General features: G+C 34.3%; 1 protein-coding gene across 1 annotated transcript; it reads right to left on the bottom strand.

Annotated features, from left to right (window-relative positions):
- Positions 1–2,828: 2,828 nt before the first annotated feature.
- On the bottom strand, positions 2,829–9,522 carry HSP89.1 (HEAT SHOCK PROTEIN 89.1). Its single transcript, XM_011087091.3, has 20 exons — positions 9,308–9,522; positions 8,395–8,580; positions 8,241–8,314; positions 7,506–7,631; positions 7,336–7,429; positions 7,160–7,243; positions 6,882–7,025; positions 6,678–6,791; positions 6,319–6,378; positions 6,146–6,220; positions 5,959–6,063; positions 5,580–5,720; positions 5,392–5,484; positions 5,229–5,306; positions 4,784–5,038; positions 4,596–4,698; positions 4,081–4,255; positions 3,866–3,971; positions 3,690–3,779; positions 2,829–3,334 (listed from the first exon to the last, which is right to left on the bottom strand). Exons 1-20 carry the CDS (start codon positions 9,404–9,406, stop codon positions 3,158–3,160), a joined length of 2,379 nt encoding a protein of 792 aa, XP_011085393.2. The 5' UTR covers positions 9,407–9,522; the 3' UTR covers positions 2,829–3,157.
- Between the last annotated feature and the right edge of the window lie 9,984 nt (positions 9,523–19,506).

The following is a 19,506-nucleotide window of genomic DNA, read 5'->3' as shown; positions in this document are numbered from 1 at the left end:
AATAATTGAGTTTCAAAATAAGTTCATAATGAATTTGAATTTTGTATATTTTTGAGGTAGATAGATTCGTAATATGCAATTTTATGCTTTTTGATGGATCGATTCAAGGTAATAGTATAAATTATTCTTTTATTTTGAATTGATTGATTGGGTTGATGCATGTTTAATTTCGACACTTTGGAAGATTAGTCCATAAAAAAAACCTTTATTGAATTCAACTTTCAACAAGAGTGAGCTGCAAGTCAAAATCCTAACTTATGCCTATAAAATTGGATTATCAAGACACAATGTCAGAAATACTACATATATATATATATATATATATCAAATCTACATCAACTAAAAAAGTAAGTTAAAAACTCTTCCCCACAACAAAGTGTTAAGGTTCCATGTCGTTGGTAATAAACTTTCAAGGCCTTAGATCCATAAATAAGTTTTCAGCCCTTGGATCGTAGTTTATGGATAACAATCAGATAATTACTTTTATTTTTAAATTGTGGAATGTTTTTATTTAAATTTACAGAAAAGCGATTTGCCCATATATTAATGGTCTTGTAACTTTTTTTATTTTTTGAAATTTGTGTGAACAACAAATATAGTTCCTAAGGGGTTGTCGATGTAATTTTTTTGAGTGGGTGTATCTGTAAGTTTCTGTCCTGCAAAGAATGTCGATATAATTTACAAATATAATTTTAAGGGGTGTATTTATAATTTTACCAAAAATAAAGTGTACTTGTATAAATAAACATAACTTAAGGAATGACTATATAATTTTACCATTTTTCTTAGTTGCAACCCCAACTTTTCGATCTGTCGACTTACATCATCTACATGTACTTCCAAGATACCTGGCTTCCTCCTTGTTCCTTTCTCGCTGGATGTTGCATCAAACAACTCTATCTCAGGCGCTCCTTTATTCATTGCTCCTCTTGGTTCTTCTTCGACTTTTTTTCCTTAAATAATTGTCTTTTTATGAAGTCTCGCATTGTTGGGGTTATTGTTTTTCTTTCATATTCTACCACAACCTTTCTGCTAGCCTCTTCCATCATACGCTGCAAGTCACCTCGAAACGAGTGGACTATTTGATCATCGTGCCATAGAGAAGTCTCTTCTTCCTTCCTACAGACAGATTCTCCATCCTAGATGTTCCTTTCATCCCCAGCCTTGAATGCTTTCTCAAGTTTCCCACTGACAACGCCAAATTGATCCGGGGTAGAAAAGTGACAATCTCTCGAAGATCGATAGACTCGAGCTCGATATAAGTTACCCAAAAATGTATGATCCATGATAAAAGAAAAGCTTATTAAGCTAACTGGGAGGTTTCCAACTGAAACCCTCCGATACCTAAGTCAGTTCAAATTCGATATGGACAAATGCGATCAAAGTGTTAAATGTAATCAAAACTGATGCCAATGTGTCTTACCATAAATATTGTGGAACAGTCAAGATGTCCATACGAGCCTGGTCCACATGGCACATCTCATGCTATGAGCTGTCAGGAAGTACACGGTTCAAATTTCAAATCACCAAAGCGGTCGGGTGGATACGAATTTTATGCCGTTTCTACCATATAAAGGGGGTGTTTGTTCAATAAATACTATGCACCCCCATCAATATTCATAATATAATAATTAAATTAAGAGTAAATTACACTGTGACAATTAATATCAAGTCTAGTTATGCAAATTCTCCAGATTCTTTGTAAAATTAAGAAAATCCATGAGATTGTAATTATAATTCACATTAGCGTTTTATGAGAAGAACAAAAACTTACATCGATATCATTTAAAAATAATATCTGTATAGCTTATCCTTAAATTAATTTAATAATAGTCAGCAATCTTATATGAGGTGCAGAAAATGCAGGGCTTCGTTAAAATTAGTTATTAATTGGGTTTTAGATACGTCCAATTAATACAACATAAAGTTTATATAAAGCAGAGAATTGATTTATTTTTAATAAAGAAAAACAAAGGTGAAGAGTGGATTGTGTCAAATTATTCCCAATGTCCATATCTTAAGGAATTTGTTCTCTCAAGTTCAGATACTGTTCCAAAATACTTTATATGGGTTGGTGTTGGTGGACCTCTTCACCCATCCATAAATAAATCTATACTGCATTTGCTGCTACTTGAACTTGACACATATGCATATTTAAACTCTTCTCCTTTTCTTTCAGTTTCGTGTAAAGACTAAACTAACCCCATATGACAAAAGAAATGACGAGTCAATTTTTGCCTCCCTTCTTTCATCCTTTTTCATTTTTTTGTTTTTTCTCTTCTCTATTGTATCCTACCTTTAATCTTGCTAAATTTCACACTGCTTTTGTGAATACATTGTACCGAATTCACAATATTTAGCACTTTTATTTATTTAACGTAAAAAAAAAAAGGAATCAGATTACCATATGTATAACAACACGAATATATAAGTACTATAAATAAATTTATGGCATGTACAACCACTCGTTACTAACCCAACCAGCATAACCAAATTAAAGGGTTGAGATACAAAACTATTAATGTCCACAGCCAAATGTAATGATTGATTAATCTCTTCACAATTCCTTTATACAATAATTCATTAATTTTAGAATAATTAATTGTATACACTAGATTGGCCAAATTTGCAAGTCTTCAATCCCATTTGAAATTACAAATTCACCCTCCCCTCCCCAAGTATTTTGGTCAGCAGAAGATTACAAAACATCCTATTCCTACCAAGAACAAAAATAGATAGGTTACCTAATATGTTTGGCTGATATCAACAACTAACGCCTGTTAATCTAACTAACGGAGGAGAAGGCAATTCGCGTTGCAATGACTACAAAACCAATAAGAAGATCCAGTGATCATATAACTCTTACTGATGAAACAGACATCACCAGCTTCTGTGAATAATAATTTCTTATTACATCTATTCATTTTCTATTCAAATTCGTGATAATCAACATTCTTTGCTCCTGCAGTTATCACTCGGAAAACATGTTTCTCTTGGAACAAAACTACATACCTCGTCCATGCCCTGATAATTTGTCAGCGCAGCACAACAGACTAAAAGTGCGGCAACGTCCATCATGGATCTCAATCTGACCAACTCTACTGAAACTACTATGCATATCACTACCAAGGCATGGATATATGAGTGTCTTCACCTATCATTTTTTCGAACCAGCTTCAGTGGGCTCGACGACCTCAGCTTCAATCGTTTCTGGCACGTATGAAGTGGGATTTACTTGCTGCTGAAACCCATCTGCAGATGCACCCCACTTGCCTAGAAGAGCCATGTTCATCATCTCATAAATTTTTCCTCCAAGCTGTGCAGGACTCTCAGGCTGCATCGATCAAATATATATACATTATAATATTGTTACCGCATGCAGGAAGATGTTGGAAGACAATAATAATAAGAAGATTCTAGCCAAAACATCATCTATCTAGTATAGAAAACCACATCTGGGACTACACTTCACAGGATAGCTACAACCATTGGCCTCAGAAGACACCATCACCACATAAGTGTTAACAGAAAGCATTTTGCTGCCAAAGTCTCAGTGTGCAGTTAGAGGAAATCTACTCAAATTTGGACTACTGCTGAGCTCATCTTTCCTTCTGTTAAACATATATACATATATATAAACGAAGAAGAAGAAGAAGAGGAAGAAAGGATTGCAAAGAGAAGTAACTCACAGTGAAACCACTGGAAATTAAAGCTGTGTCGTATAAAAGATCAATTGCCCTCAGAGCTTCCTCATCATTCGGATTGCTCTTGCACACAGCCTGCAATATTACATACAATTCAGATGTGGAAACAAGAATGACAATATTTTACATGTGAACTCTTTCTAAGGACCAAGTAACCATACATTCAAAGTTTTGATTATGGGATGTTCTGGATTGATTTCAAAAACCCTTCTGCTTCTCATAAACTCCAAGCTTGAGGGATCGCCAACAGTTTGTGCTTTCATCAGCCTGCATTGAGTTCAAAATAACAGAAAAATCTCAGGCACAAGTATGTTGATATATAAACATATTTAAGCCATGCAGATTCTTCTGCCTCAGCAAAATCTCGAGGCCTCACCTCTCCATATTGGCAGACCAACCAAACTTCCCAGAGGCAAGAACACAAGGTGATGTGCTGAGACGATTTGAGACTTGAACGCTGGCAACTCTGTCACCTAAGCGTTTCTTGATCCAGTCACAAGTCTGACCAAATTCTTGCTTTATCTCTTTTTCCTTCTCCTCATTCTTGTCACCTACACCGTTCATGGATAGGACATCAGAAACCTCAGAATCAACCAAGAAAAGATGATCATAGATCACCAAGAACAATACGGATATAGAAAATGTACATCTGCATTGAATAATATGACCTTTAACTAGCCATAACGTAAAACAGAAAAACAAGGGCAACAAACAGTAACCCAGGGGCAAGACCCCTAGTTCAAGCACCCATAGGTAGACGACATTGAAGCATAGCTGTTTGATTTTCTAACTTCACATACAAGATTAGGCTAGTGGCTAGTGTCATCTCATCAGAGTACTAAAGGAAAATGAAGACTAAAAAAGGTAAATGAGAAGGTTTTCATAACTAACCCAGATCTAAATCTTCTTTGCTGATGTCAACAAAATTCTTCTCTTTGTATGATTTCAGATTTTGTATGGCAACCTCATCTATAGGATCTACTAAGAAAAGGACCTGCACCAAGCGAATAAACCATGGTCATGAAGCAAGTAAAAAATAGGTGGACAGCAGAACAATGCAATCAGCAGATAGAACATACTTCAATATCCTTTTCAACAAGTTTCTCCAAGAAGGGTGTATTCCTTGCACTAGCTACGCTGTCCGCAGCAATATAATAAATATCTTTCTGCTCAGGTTTCATGTTCTCCACGTACTCATCCAAGCTGATCATATCCTCCTCGCTTTGGGATGAGAAGAACCGTAATAGTGGAGCAATGCGCTTGTGGTTCTCACGATCTTCAATGCAGCCTAACTTTATGTGTTTGCCAAAATTCTCCCAGAACTTCACGTAGTCCTGTACAAAGAACAGGCATATGAGCAAATTGGACAAAGCAGTTAGGGAATGCAAAGGCAAGTTAGAAATCATATGCTTCCCCAGAAGTGGATAAAATCAAAATATGAAAGGAAATAGAAGTACAGTTATAGTGAAAACATCACAAATTCTTCCCTAGAATCCAAGTTAAAAATTTCAGGAAGAAACATACATCTTTATCCTCACTCATAGTTATTCCCAGAATCATGTCAAAGGCCTTTCGCACCAGACGTTTCCTCATGATCCGCACCTAATCAACAGCAAGCAGAAAGAATTAGAAAGGCAGAATACTCGAAGGCAGGATACTGAAGAAGGTATTTGTTTTGTATACTTACAATACGACTTTCTTGAAGGATTTCACGTGAGACATTCAAAGGAAGATCGTTTGAGTCCACAACACCTTTAATGAAGCTCAAATATCGAGGGAACTATTCCATAAAAAGACGAAAAAAGAAAATGAATATTAGTTATAAATAGTTTCAGTGGACAATCCTTGCTTACAGACCCTTCATTATTTTCTTACCAGTTCACCATCGAAGTCATCAGAAATAAATACACGTTTGACGTAGAGCCTTATATTCTTTGTCTTGGGATTCACTATATCATCCTTCCCTGTGGGTGCTATAGATGGAACATACAGAATAGACCTAAACTCCACTTCACCCTGCAACAACCAATAGAGTGAGACTCAGTAAATTATGAATAAAAAAAATTAATAAATTTCACATATACAACTGTTGAACTGTTTCTATTTCCAGAAAGATAGATTATTTACTTAAGTCCCAAAGGCATAGCAGCAAAAAGAAGCATTCAATGATGCATGCAGCTTGCAGAGTGGATATTAAACAGAGTCGTCCCAAGTCCCAACAATAAGAAACTTCAAGGTAAGGAAGGGGTATAACCTCAGTTGTAAAGTGTGAAGAGGCAAGAGGTTCCAAGTACTCATTAAATGTTTTCTTGTAGAACTCATTGTATTCCTCTGTAGTGACTTCCTTAGGGTTACGGAGCTGCATCGAACAGAGGAACCTTAAATTCCGGAGACAAGCAGCTTTAGCAAATAAAGAAAAAAATAGCACTTCATAAGCTCACCCATATTGGCTGGGTCTCATTTGTAAGCTCCCAATCCCAATATCTCTCGACTATTGTCTTAGTCTTCTTCTTTTTCTGTTGTACAATAAGCATTACAAAAGTTTCACCAATGGAAAGCAAAAAGCTTTACACCTAATACATGCTTGTAAACTAAATAAGCTTGCGGATAGTACCTCAGTCTTCCCATCTTGTTCACCCTTGCTAGCTTCAGCAGGATCCTCATCAACCTCAACCTGCAAAAGTGCCACTTTTTAGAAAGCCCTCGCAAGAAGAGTGCGTAGCTGCCTTCAAGAGCAGAAGCACAGGAGTACTGGGGGGATAACTGGTAGCAGGATTTTCAGGATCAAGAATTGGCACTTTATCCTGTCTCTACAATCACCTTATATTTTCACAGTTTGACCAATATGTAATGCTAACTGCATTTTATCATCTGTGCACAGACCTTTTTAATCCTTTTTATTAGAGAGGAGCAATAGAACAAAAACAGTACGTGCAAAGTCAAAAAACATCAGAAGAGATTGGGAATCTTTACCTCTTTAGTGTATCCCTTCTCTTGCCATGTGTAAATTGGGAAGGAAACAAACAGTGAATAGTTTTTAACAAGCTTCTGAATTCTTTCTGGATGTGCGAACCCTTTGTCATCATGCTAATGCATAAACAAAAGGAATATTAGGACAAGAACAAAGATCCAGCAAAGAAGATGCAGAAACACAACATTAGAAGTTTCTGAACCGACCTTTAGATAAAGAGTCAGGCGAGTTCCCCGTGGAATGAGCTTAGCAGGATCGGTCTCTTCTCGGATGGTATAGGAACTAGAGTTGGCTTCTCCTTCCCATACATATTGTTTATCAGATTTAGGGCTCTTTGTTGAAACCTCAACCTTTCATACAAAAAATGAATAAGCCTAACATGCCAACAGAAAAAAAAAAAACAATTTCTTTGAGAGAGGCTGGGGGTGGGGGGTGTAAGCTTCAGCTTTAGAGGAGGAATTAGTTCAGGAGAACCCATACATACCCGCTCCGAAACAAGGAAAGCTGAATAGAATCCCACTCCAAACTGACCAATTAAGTTGCTGTCAGCACCAGCATCCTTGCTCTCCTGTCAAACAACAAAATAGGAAGGTGATACATGTAATGACTATCAAAAGACAGAAACAATAAACTATTAGTATCGCCAAAGGGATTACACACCTTCAATGCTTTTAAAAACTTCGCAGTTCCACTTTGTGCAATAGTACCAAGACAATCAACAAGCTCTTGCCGAGTCATGCCAATCCCAGTATCTCTATTAGGAAAATGGTTCAACATTAGGAAGGAAGTTAGTAAAAGATAAAAGCAGGCTTAAAGCTCATACAACTTACGTAATTGTAATAATTCCATTGTCCTTGTCAGCTTGGATGCGGATGTCAAGGTCCACGCCATCTGTCAAAAGTTGGGGATCAGTAACACTAAGGAACCGCAGCTTGTCCAAGGCATCACTTGCATTGCTGTTAACCAAGATCAAGGTTTTTGGAAGTTAGTAAAAACGTTCAGAAAGCACAGGCATGGCAGGGAAGACAGAAATAGTGCTCAACACACAGATGGGATGTTTTCTTAGAATGTCGAGATTCATGAGCAACAGGCATGTAAAAGCAATTACCATGTATAAAAAAGTTTCTATTGCAACTCACAGTATTTCGTTACCCTCAGCAATCAGTTAAGTGTCATCAATGATAACAAAAGAATATTATATAAAAGTAAAAGTAGGTAACTAAGATCAAATAATGAATGGATATAACAATACAAAGACAACAACAAATCAGTATAGCAAACAAAATTGAGTAATAATTCATGGATGATCACTCTTTTTTCTTTCCTCATGGATTAAAATCCTAATCCCATAAAAATGAACAAAATCTAATTTGATATTTTTCTTGACTCCCCCAACCAAAATCCAGTTTGCAGGTGCATTAGATATCCATGCATGCTTTTCAGATGCTGCTCTCAAACCTCACTCTGGTGCAGTATCAACATATACTACAAACTTCTTGTAATGGACAAAATATAGCAAAACTAAAATATTGGGATGTGAATGTCATGTAGATTGAAAGACATGCCTGATAAGCTCCCGAAGAAACACATCCTTGTTGCTATATAAGCTATTCACGATAAGGTCCATCAGACGGCTAACCTGCCACAACAAGTATAAATATGAACAATTGATGAATTATAGGTCAATCAGACTGTCAATAAGATACGATTCAAGTTCACCTCTGCTTGGTACTCAAATTTTTCAGCTGGTGGGGATGATGCATCAGATGCAGCAGCAGTAGACTCAAAGCGACGGCCCACAACAGGACCATTTTTCATGTTAAACAGCTTGGTATCACCAATACCATTGCTGGTACCAGTTGTCAACACAGAACACCATCTCTTTGTCGTATCATTCTGTCCAGCCTACTCACCAGGGGAGAATGAAGATCTTATTTACAGGAAACAACAGATACAAGGCTGATTTATTTATAAACAAAAAGACAATGACACACAAACGTAATGGCTGATCACTGTAACCTTTGAAACTTTGTAACTAATTTCTATTTCCATGCAGAAATATCTTACAATGTCCCAGTAAGAGACACTACAGTAATAAGATACCGAAAGGCATATTCAACTAATCTTACAGAAAAGGGGGAATTTTATAAAGAGACTTAAAGTTGGATGCACATGCAAGATTCTATGCATATAGTAAAATTGAACTTAGGTGCACAATCAAGATCCTCTGTGTATATCCCTAAGTCTTTAATCACTAAAAGAAACACATACAACAATGCTGAAAAGTTTGCCTAAGACACCACTTTGCTACCCAGGAAAACAATAAACATACATGCTTCTCGTTCCGAAAATCTCTTAGGACAACCAACTTACCCATAAAAGGTTAATGTGACTCTCTAAGTATTTACTTTCATGCTCGCAACATCGCAAGATTAGTACAGTAAAACAAGCATAAAAGCATATGCTTCATCCACGCCTTCTTACATTTTAAGTTTCAACTTGATCAACATAAATTCTAACCGGCAAAACCCTCAAGATGAAACATAGAGAATGTTGCAAAGAGCTTGGGAGGACCACAAAGTTAGACACAAAATCGTGACGAATGCGAATAAGAAACAGCATAGGAAAATACCAGGTGATGATCGAGAGGAAACGAGGATGAGAGTGGACGGTAACGCGTAGCGGCATTTCGGAGGATAGCGGAGACGGAACGCCTCGACAGCCGGTGCATTTTCGCCAATGATTATGTGGGTAGGGAGAGAGAGCAGAGTTGCCGATTTGGGGTGTGTGTTGGGGAGTGAGAAGGGGTAGGGTTTAAGAAGAAATGGGGGGTTTTAGGAAGATTCTGGAGATCAGTCGGACTTTCTTTCTGTTTTGATGGGTGTTTATGTCATTCAACAGATTGTACAATTTTCATTGCATAGGGCCTTTCAGTGGGCTTTAAATACATATATTTATTGCATGGGCTTCTTCAGAGAGGCCCAAATCCTAATTTTAACTCCATTTAAATTTTAATAAAATCTTATAAGATTTTTTTAAAATTTATAAGATGTTAAATTTTATTTTAAAAATAAATTTACGGAGTGTTAGAAAAATTAAGGGTAAATTACATTGACAATCCTTGATATTAGACCAAAAAACATAAACACCCCTATATTTTGTAAAATTATAGCTAGATCTCCTGAAGTTATAGTTTTAATTTCAATTACGCCCATATTCAAATGCAAAATTTACACAATCACCCACTAAAAAATATTACACTAACACCCCTCAAGAGGTGTAGTTATAATTTTATAAAACACAGAAAAATATTAAACCAACACCCCTCAAGAGATGTAGCTGTAATTTTATAAAATACAGAAAAACACAAAAATAATTTTGTAGTTCTTACATTTTGTATCATGTTGGATCTTATTTTAAAAATAAACTTTTAAAATATTTGGTATAATATGTTTGGTGTTTTCTAGTACAGGAAATTGTTATTCAATCGAGTTTGGCAGAATTTAGTTAACTACAAATAAATGTGGTGTATTTGATATGCGATTAATAACTTTTTTTAAATTTTGTACTACTTATACTTAGATCTATATATAATAAAATCGAATTATTGAGGCTATCCATATAAGCACTAGGTATGTGCAGCTGTGGATTAGCTTAATGAGATCTATTGAGCTAAGTGGAATTTAACATGTTTTTAGATAAAAAGGAAAAAAGTATTAATATTTAGGGAAAAGTATTATTTTAGTCCGCTAAGTAGGCCTAATTCTAATTTTAGTTCGATAACTATGTCTATTTTTGTTTAGGTCCAGTAACTTACGAAATTACTTACTTTTAGTCATCTGGCAGATTTTCGGACAATTTTACCCCTATGAGTGCATATGGACTAAAACTGCCTTTCAAAAATTGCATAGGGGTAAAATTATTCAAAAGTAAGCTTAAAATAACTTCAAAACTGAGAGTGAGTGTGAGTATGAGGATAGATATTACGAAATGACTGCATAGAACCACTATTTATAGAATTTCCTGGAATAGAATTCAGAGAGTAGTTAGGGTGAATCCGGTACCATTGGATAGCTACACGAGTTAGCTAAATAATAGAAAAAGAATATCAAAATTTGGACTTATCTTGAAAGAGTTATAACTTTTTTGACTGAATCTTGTCCAATCTATCTGAGTCTTTTCAGGGATTCAATTACTTGCTATTATCAGCAAGATTGCCGCTAGATGGCTACAAGCCAGTTGGAGGTATTTTAGAGTGACGTGTCCTAATATGCTGGCAAGTTGTATGACGTATCCACCTAGCTATTTGATAACGTGGCGGGTTGATAATCAGTTTGCTCATTAACTTGCCAGTTTAGTAAAGGTAAGAGAAACGACCTTGTGGGCTTTATATACCTGCTCATGAGCCAGCTGATTTGAGACCAACAGAAATTGATGGATATGTCTTGGGCCAATACAAAAAATATAGAGAGGGTATCAATTCTTTATCTAAAAAAATATAATTGTCAATTAGGAAATTAAATAATTTAAAATTTTCACTAATGGTAAAGATAAATCAATTTTATCAAAATTTATCTGATACTTGCCATTCAAAATTACTCAAAAAAAAAAAAAAGAAGTTTGTAATACTATAAATAATGGGTTTGCAGAAATACATAAAAAAGGCACAAGACTGTAAAATCTTAGGCTACACTATCACCAAAATTTCCCTTTTACTTTCACATTTTTACTTGTACATAGATTTTCAAATTTGATTAAATAAAGAGAGTTAGGAGACAAGAAAAGATATGGTGACCAACTCCCACTACTCTTTCAACTCTGAATTGCATCATCAAAGATTTTCCCATGTTTTTTGTGGGTTGACATGTCTTGTAAGCTTTGTTGCATTCTCATTGTTTGTATACACTTTGCTGTTTGGTTAAGTGTATAAGCTCTTCGAAATATTTTAAAAGATGTTTGAGAGTTTATAAGTTTCAATAAAGTATTTTGGTAAAAAAAAAATTTAAAAAGTTTATAAAATCTCAAAATAAAAAGGAAAATTGCAAGCAACCCCCTTATAATATTGCAAATGAGCAAATTATTCCCCTATGAAATTTCTTTTTGGCGATGTACCTTCTTGTGTTTTTAAAAATAAAGCAATTTACTTGCTTCGTTTTGAACAATAAAGAGGGTAAATTGCTATTATTTTTTCAAAGGAGGTAATTTGCACATTTACAATATCACAGGAAGGTAAATTGCATTAAACCCCGAACCAAAATATTTTGGATCTTATAATCTTTTGTAAAAAAATAATTTCACTAATAGTTTTTTATAACATCTTATAAGCTCTATAAGATTAATATATCATTAGACAAAAATATCCTTATTCACTTGTACAAAATACTCCCTCTCTCTCTCTCTCTATATATATATATATATATGATTTTAAGAAATTTTATGGCTATTTTAGTTTTCTTTGCATTTGAAAAAGAGAAAATACTTCATTATTTAATAATGACTTATTATAGTTAAACAAAAAAAAAAAGATTGCTATTTGATGTTATATTTACTAATAAAATATAAATTCAAGACATTATAAATTATATGATCAGAAATAATCATTAATAATAAAGAAAATATCAATTATATATCTATGTCAGTATTCAACTAGCAAAAGTTTAGGTAATAATTCGTCATTCTTTTTATTTTTTTAAATTTATCTATTAAATTTTATTTGAAGTTAAAATTCATATGCACTATTTATGAAAGTATTTTAAAAATATTTAAATACAAAATATGTCACAAAATATCAACTTGTTTGATTCTAATGGTTCATATCATTTTTGGTTATTTTTCCCAATAAAATATTTTATTTATGTCAAACAACCGTAACATCTTATAAGTTTTAACATCTTACTTTATCCAAATAATTTAGGAACTTATTTCACCTTATATGGCTCCTCGTTCAACTCTTTTGAATTCATTGGATCCTTTTCCGCGCTCGATAATCCCCTCCCTTCCTCCCACTCTGTCCCGAGGAGTAATTAGAACCAATTTAGGCATGTTTTCATGTTTCAATTGGACACTTTCTATTTTTGATTATTCTCAAAGGAGAATTACCAAACATATGCGAATCCGATCACAATCCTATAATAATAAATTTTAAAATAAGATCCAATATCTTATAAGCTCCAAAAATATCTTATAAGAGTAGAAACTTATAAGATGTTTTAAAAAAGTTTAATCAAACACCCTCTAAGACTAATGACATACATAAATATTACATGCTCTTACAAAGCTACGAGCACACCCCTGAGTTTATAATCGTAGTTTAGATATACTCCTTTAGGGACAAAAGCTTACAATTATACCCCTGGTAAACATTGACACCTGTCAGGGACACTATAAAAAAATATGATATTAGTGACGAAAATACCAAGTGATAACTTTTAAAATTGTCAACAAAAATATATATTAAGTGAGAATAATTTTTATCTTGTTACTATATAATTATTAGTGTCTAGAATTGTGTATAAATTATCATTATATATATATATATATATGTTAGTCACATATGTATAGTGACAACAAATAATTATTATTACTAGATTGACACTATATATGTGTCACTAATTGTATTTAATGATAATTTTATTTACCATTTTTTGTTGCTAAGTTTTGCTAATAATGATTTTTATAAAATAATAGTAATCATTAGAATCATAATGTTGATTATTATACCAAAATAAAAATTATCGTCACTAAATATATTTGACAATATTAAAATCATCAGTTCATTTCTTTTATCGCCATTTTATCTTTTTTTTTTGGATAGTGTGCACATACTTGTAATTTTATAAAAAGCAATTGAAAATATTTATATATATAAATATTAATCTAGTCTTACAGAATGTTAATCTAATGTACCCTTATATATAATATTTTTTTTATATATCTAAATTTTATAATCAAAGTGGAATATAAAAGAAAACACAAAATTATAATAAAGATTGAAATAAATTATATTTCAAGAGGGATTGTTTTGTAAATAACATCTTCTTGTGAAAATGGTCGTAATAATATGTTGCATTAAACACTAGTTTCTATTATTCTATTGACTTTTCTTCCATGGAATGAAAATAGTTGACGTGGATAAGAGAGTTTATTGAAACAAAATGCAAAGATTTAACCCCACCACACCATACCTATATAATAATAATAGAAAGTTCTTATATACATTAGAAAAAAACGAAAAAGATGATTATTAAGCCAAGTCAACATGGGACCTATATATTGTGCTTTTACAGCACAACGTGATTTTTATTATTTAATTTTTTCACAATACCATACACATAAAAGAGCTTCAGAATGCATCCATGTACACACGTCTTTAGAGACGAAGAGAAGTATCGACAATATCATCAGAAGGAAACTCATGTTGGTGCTCAATGGCTCGAGAGCATGCAACACTAACATGGTTGGCATTGGAGTGGAGCCCAAGCGCAAGACGATCCTGATGGAGAGCAGCCTCTGATGATGCAAAACCACTCATCCGACCATCATCTCTTGATTGAGCCAACGTTCTACGAAGTTGCCTCTCTTCCCTCATCTTTTTCAATCTTTCTAACTGCTCAAATCTTTGTTGTAGTAGTAAGATAGATGACCCAACGACTTCTTGATCCTTATTTTGCCTTCCCATGCTTATAATAATTTATCGCCTCTATATTTTATAACGATGTCATCAGTATGTGATGTGTGTGTATGTTCCGTTCATTGCGCGTACATATATATTTATATGTGAAGAGAGATAGATATAAGGGGAAGGGTGTATAGTTTGTGCCCCTAGCTTGTGAAATTTAAGCAAAATCCAAGAGGAAATGTTTGGGAGGGTAATGAAATAATGTTGAGGAGAGGTTGATTTGAGTGTGTGTAGGGAGATGGAGTTTCAAGGAGAGGAAGAAGTTGAGGGGAAAAGGCCATATGGGAAAAGGAGATAGTGATTGGAAGGATGTGTTGATTGGAATATATGTTGCCTTCGGCATTCTTTTACACACTTGCTTAATAGTTTCACTTTTGTTGCCTAATGGGAGGTTGATGATTCACTTGCATGGGCTTCTCACTAATTGGTTAGGGCAAAAAGGGGATGATTAAATGAGCTTAATTATATATAGTGGGATGATATAATAATGAGATTAAGAAAGAGATAGGAGCTAATAGCTTGTAGAATCATCAACTAATATAAATGAAAAGTGGACAACAATTTTGGTCATTTGACAAATTCTTGTCCAACCTAAGAGAGTGTTTTTGTATAAACTTATTTAAAATAAAACTCCTATATTTTAGTTACTTGATGTTAGATCTTATTTTAAAAATAAATCCTTATAACGTTTGGATAGAAAAGATGTTTTTACATATGATAAGATATTATGGTGTTTGACATACCATTACAATTAAATAAATAGCTATTTCTTAACATATTTTGTATCTAAATCATTTTAAAATACTATCATAAATAGTATAAACTGGTTTAGATCCAAATAAAAATGTCATAGATAATGTGTTTTTTTACGAAAAGATAAAAAAATTAACGAATTACACCTAAATTCTTGTATCAAATAATATATATGTATATTCATGCTTGTTGAATATTAACATAAATATATAATTGATATTTTCTTTCTTAATAGCAATAACTATTTTTAGTCATGTAAGTTATAATGTTTTAAATCTATATTTTCTTTATCAAATATAATATCAATAGCAATCTATAACAATTTACTATTAAATAGTAAAGTATTTTCTCTACTCCGAATGCAAGAAAGATTAAAAAGTAAAATAAGTTTTCTAAAATCCTAGAGAAAGTGTGTGTGTGTGAGTGTGTGAGAGAGAGAGAGGGAGGGAGGAAGGAAGTGAGAGAAAATCCTTCATTGTTAACAAAAAAATATGAATTATGTGAAGGGTATAAATGAAATATGGACAAAACAAAATATGTTTGTCTTATAAATTATTAATTTTATAAAGTTTATTTGATGTTTTAAAAAATTTGAGTGAAGTTAACTTTTTTCTACATATATTTATAAGATCCAAAATATTCTATTTTGGAATTTTATAAGCTTTTTAAGAAAAAGATTACCAAATAACCGTTGTAAAAAATAGATTCTGACGGTTCAACCGGCTATAGAGGAGTTGCAGGGAGGGGTGTGTAAGATCGATGTTGAATATGAATGGGCCCCTATACGTTGCGGCAAATACAATGCAATGGGGCATAGTGAGTTGAATTCCCTATAGACTAGGAAGCCTCTAGAGAAGGCTGTGGCGCCAATGTGAGTCTATGTTCCTAAAAGAAGCATGGTGCAGTTGGCAACAGGGGCTAATGATGCACAGATTGGACCTCCTCATGCTTAGGCTCGAGGTACTGAGCAGACTTCATTGCAGCAACACCACGAACTGCATAACTCAATGCTTGATTGGGTACACTTGCTAAAGGGAAAGAAATAGTAGTGTATAACTAGTTCTCGATGCTTGAAGATATGGAGGAAGAAGAGCAATGTTTCCAGGGTCCTAATCGTAGCAGCCCCGTGGTGGATGCCTATGATTAGTGTAGCTGCAAGGAATGTAAGAGGTCTCAACAGGAGAGACCACCAAGGTGTTTGGAAGGCACTAATAACATAACTTCAGTTGGAGGTAATAGGCTAAGTTGAGACAGATGCTGTATAACAGGCAACTCAAAATAGATGGGCCTGGTTTTCGGACTATTCTGCTGGCTCGAGGAATAGAATTTGGATTGGATGGAACGATACTAATATTGATGTATAAATTCGTAATGTGAACATGAGCTTATTCATTGTGGTCTACATTGTAGAAGTACTTTGGACTCTATTTATGTCTCTTTTGTTTATGGGATTGATGCATACTGGGATCTAGCAGCACCATAATAACCAAAAGAATTTTACAAAAATCTTAAGATTATCGGAGGACTACCTACAAAACAGAGGTTAGCACTCTGATGCTTAAGTAAGTAACGTATTCGCCAAAGAAATAAAAGAAACTTGACATGAAGTGAGAATAATGGTTTTGAAGTAATGTTAAAGTGATAATATTCATGTGGAGAGCAAAAATATGTTGAAATATTCTAAAAGTCGAGAGAGAATGAGAGAAAAAATATGATAGCTTGTGCTACCAAAATGATTGCACCATGTCTAATTTGATAGACATCTGTAGAGCAAGATCTGAAGGTTAGTAGAGCAAATGATATGTTGTTGGATAGTTGTATATGTTAGCTAGATAATTAAAAAAAACAGTTGTTTAAGATTCGAACTTATCTGAAAAAATTTATTACTGTATGAAGCGATCTTGTCAACTTAACTGAGAATCCGAGAAGCTGTTACTTGCTAATGAAAGAGTTAATTTCAGTCGGGTCTCTTGGAGTTAATCGGAGATATGTTAATATGATGTGTCCTAAGGTGTCATCAACATGTATGACGTATCGTTCCTACTGTATGCTGACTTAACATGCTGTGTTAAGCTCTCTTTCTAGGCATGTATGGTTATTAAAGATAATATAAGCTATGGATTTGTTGCCTTGCTCATGGGCCAGTAGGGCCTGGCCTGCTAGGCAATTTGGTAGGGGTCTACTCCCTTATTCTTGAGTTTTGAGGGAAAATATTTATGGGGATATCATCACTTCCGCCCACTCTCGGAGGGCGAGTCTTGGTGTCAGACTTCTAGAATAGAAAGAAATAGTATTGCGAAATAAAAGATTTTCCCATTTGTGCTCATCCAGCTGGGAAAGTCTTAGTTGGGCTACTGGGGCTCGCCTTACTGTTCTAATAAAGAAGAGTCCTTGTTTGACTAGTAATAACTTGTATACATCCGGATTTAGGGCATTCTTACCTACCTACAAAAGGTTATGTGATTATTGCAAAAGATAAGTAAGAGAAACAGACTTAGTTGTACGCGAGAGACACACACTTCATGATTAGCGAAGCAGCGACAGGTAGGAGAGAGAGAGGCGTCGAGTCACCGGAGGATTGCCGTATCTAGTCCCAAACTTCATCTATTAAATCCAGTTTGGGACTAGATACTCGAACCTGCATGGAAAGATACAAATAAGTTCGAAAGCTTGTATCTTTCCATGCAGGTTCGAGCTTATTCTCGAACTTCATCTATTAAATCTAGGTAGCACATAGCAAGATATTGTTACCTTCTTGTTCATAGTGCTGGATTCTGAAGGTTTCTAGCCCCGCTTCAACAGGAATAACAACTTCTGAACCGTACACCAGTTGAAAGGAGTTTCTCCTATAGCATGTAAAGGTCACAACATACCGAGCAGGGAGTCAACCTACTGCCCTCCTGCTTGTTCAAGCTTGGTATCAATGCCTTGCATTAATATCTTGTTTGTGACATCTATACTTCGTTCTCTGTGATCTTAGCAACGGCTTCGGCCTCTACCCACTTGCTAAAGTAATGCACTACCACCAACAGGAATTTTATTGTCTTTGTGCAGTGGGGAAGAAACCTACTATGTCCATTCCCCATTCAGTAAATTAGCGAGGTGCCAAAAGTTCTAGAAAGGCTCATCAGACACATAGATAAGTGGGGCATGCTTCTGACATTGCTCAAACTTCCTTACCTAGTCCACCCCATCCTTCTTGAGTGCAAGCCAGAAGTATCTAGCTCGTAGGATCTTTCCTGCAAGGCCCGTATGTATCATAATTGTAGGCATTGGCTTTGTCTAGCAAGGAATGTCCTCAAAGAAATTCTTACGCCATTCATCCTCTTCTACAATTTTATCTAAAGCTATGAACTAGGATTTCATTGTGGAACATGCTATGCAAGTTTGTTTTGAGAACTTCTAAAACATTACACCACCTTCAATGGTAAATCCATAATTGGTGTCTTTAGTGTTAGATATTCAATTGGTATCGCCGTATCCTTCTAATACCGTTTGATATCTTGTATAATGTAATAGATGGCTTGAAATGTATTTAAATATCTAAGGACCCTAATCAATCCCTCCTATTCATCTTTGCTAGTATTACTTGTAAATATACTCAATTTGTTGACTATATGCAATATCAAGACAATTGCAGTTGATGACATATATTAAACTATCAATCATTCTTGAGTATTCAAATTAACCTTCGGGTTCACCTTCGTTCTTTGTTAGTCATAGATTTCGATCTACATGAGATTTAGTAGATGGACTATCATAAGCATCGAACATTTTAAGTATAGTTTCAACGTAATGAGATTGTAATAAGACAAGTCGATTAGACGTTTTAGAGATCTTAATCTCTAAAATTACATAAGCTAATCCCATAGTTTAGTGTTGTGAGGTAGAATAACATAGTTTTATACTATCTTTTAAAGTCGTTGCTGGATATTTCTCTAGCCTTACCCTTTGGCAACAATAGGTTATGCCACAGGTGGTTGGACAACTACAGTAACCCGATTAGTAGCAACAAATTCAATCGCTATAATACACAATAATAATATTGTCCTAATATTGTTGTGCAAAATGAAAGAAAAAGTGGTGTTTGTGCATTAGGAAGTTGAGGCAAGAGTTCGACTCTTTAAGATAATATTGTCTTGCGCTGGTGCTAACGGTGATGGTAATTAGTTTTCCAAAGATACAACGACTTTACAGTTTTAAAATAGTAGCACCACAAACTTTGAGAAACAACGAACCAAAATGAGTATTTTGAAACTCTGACAAAAAGAAACAACTGCTACAATACTAGAATGCATTTTATGGATTAAATGAATGAATGAAATGAAAATGGATGACCCTATTTGTAAAGGTTTAAAATGTGTCATTGAATAGATAGGTCTAGTTGAGAATAACATTTG

This window comes from Sesamum indicum, linkage group LG8 (assembly GCF_026168435.1).
Source record: "Sesamum indicum cultivar Baizhima isolate 11 linkage group LG8, ASM2616843v1, whole genome shotgun sequence".
Classification (NCBI taxonomy): Eukaryota; Viridiplantae; Streptophyta; class Magnoliopsida; order Lamiales; family Pedaliaceae; genus Sesamum; species Sesamum indicum.
Note: the sequence above shows the minus strand (reverse complement) of the source record. Positions and strands in the feature narration are given on the sequence as shown.

Coding starts and splice junctions, on each gene's coding strand:
- HSP89.1 (XM_011087091.3), bottom strand. CDS start 9,406: ATGCACCGGCTGTCGAGGCGTTCCGTCTCCGCTATCCTCCGAAATGCC. Junction 6,792..6,881: donor GCCTGACTCTTTATCTAAAG/GTCGGTTCAGAA, acceptor TTTATGCATTAG/CATGATGACAAAGGGTTCGC. Junction 5,307..5,391: donor TCCTTCAAGAAAGTCGTATT/GTAAGTATACAA, acceptor GCTGTTGATTAG/GTGCGGATCATGAGGAAACG.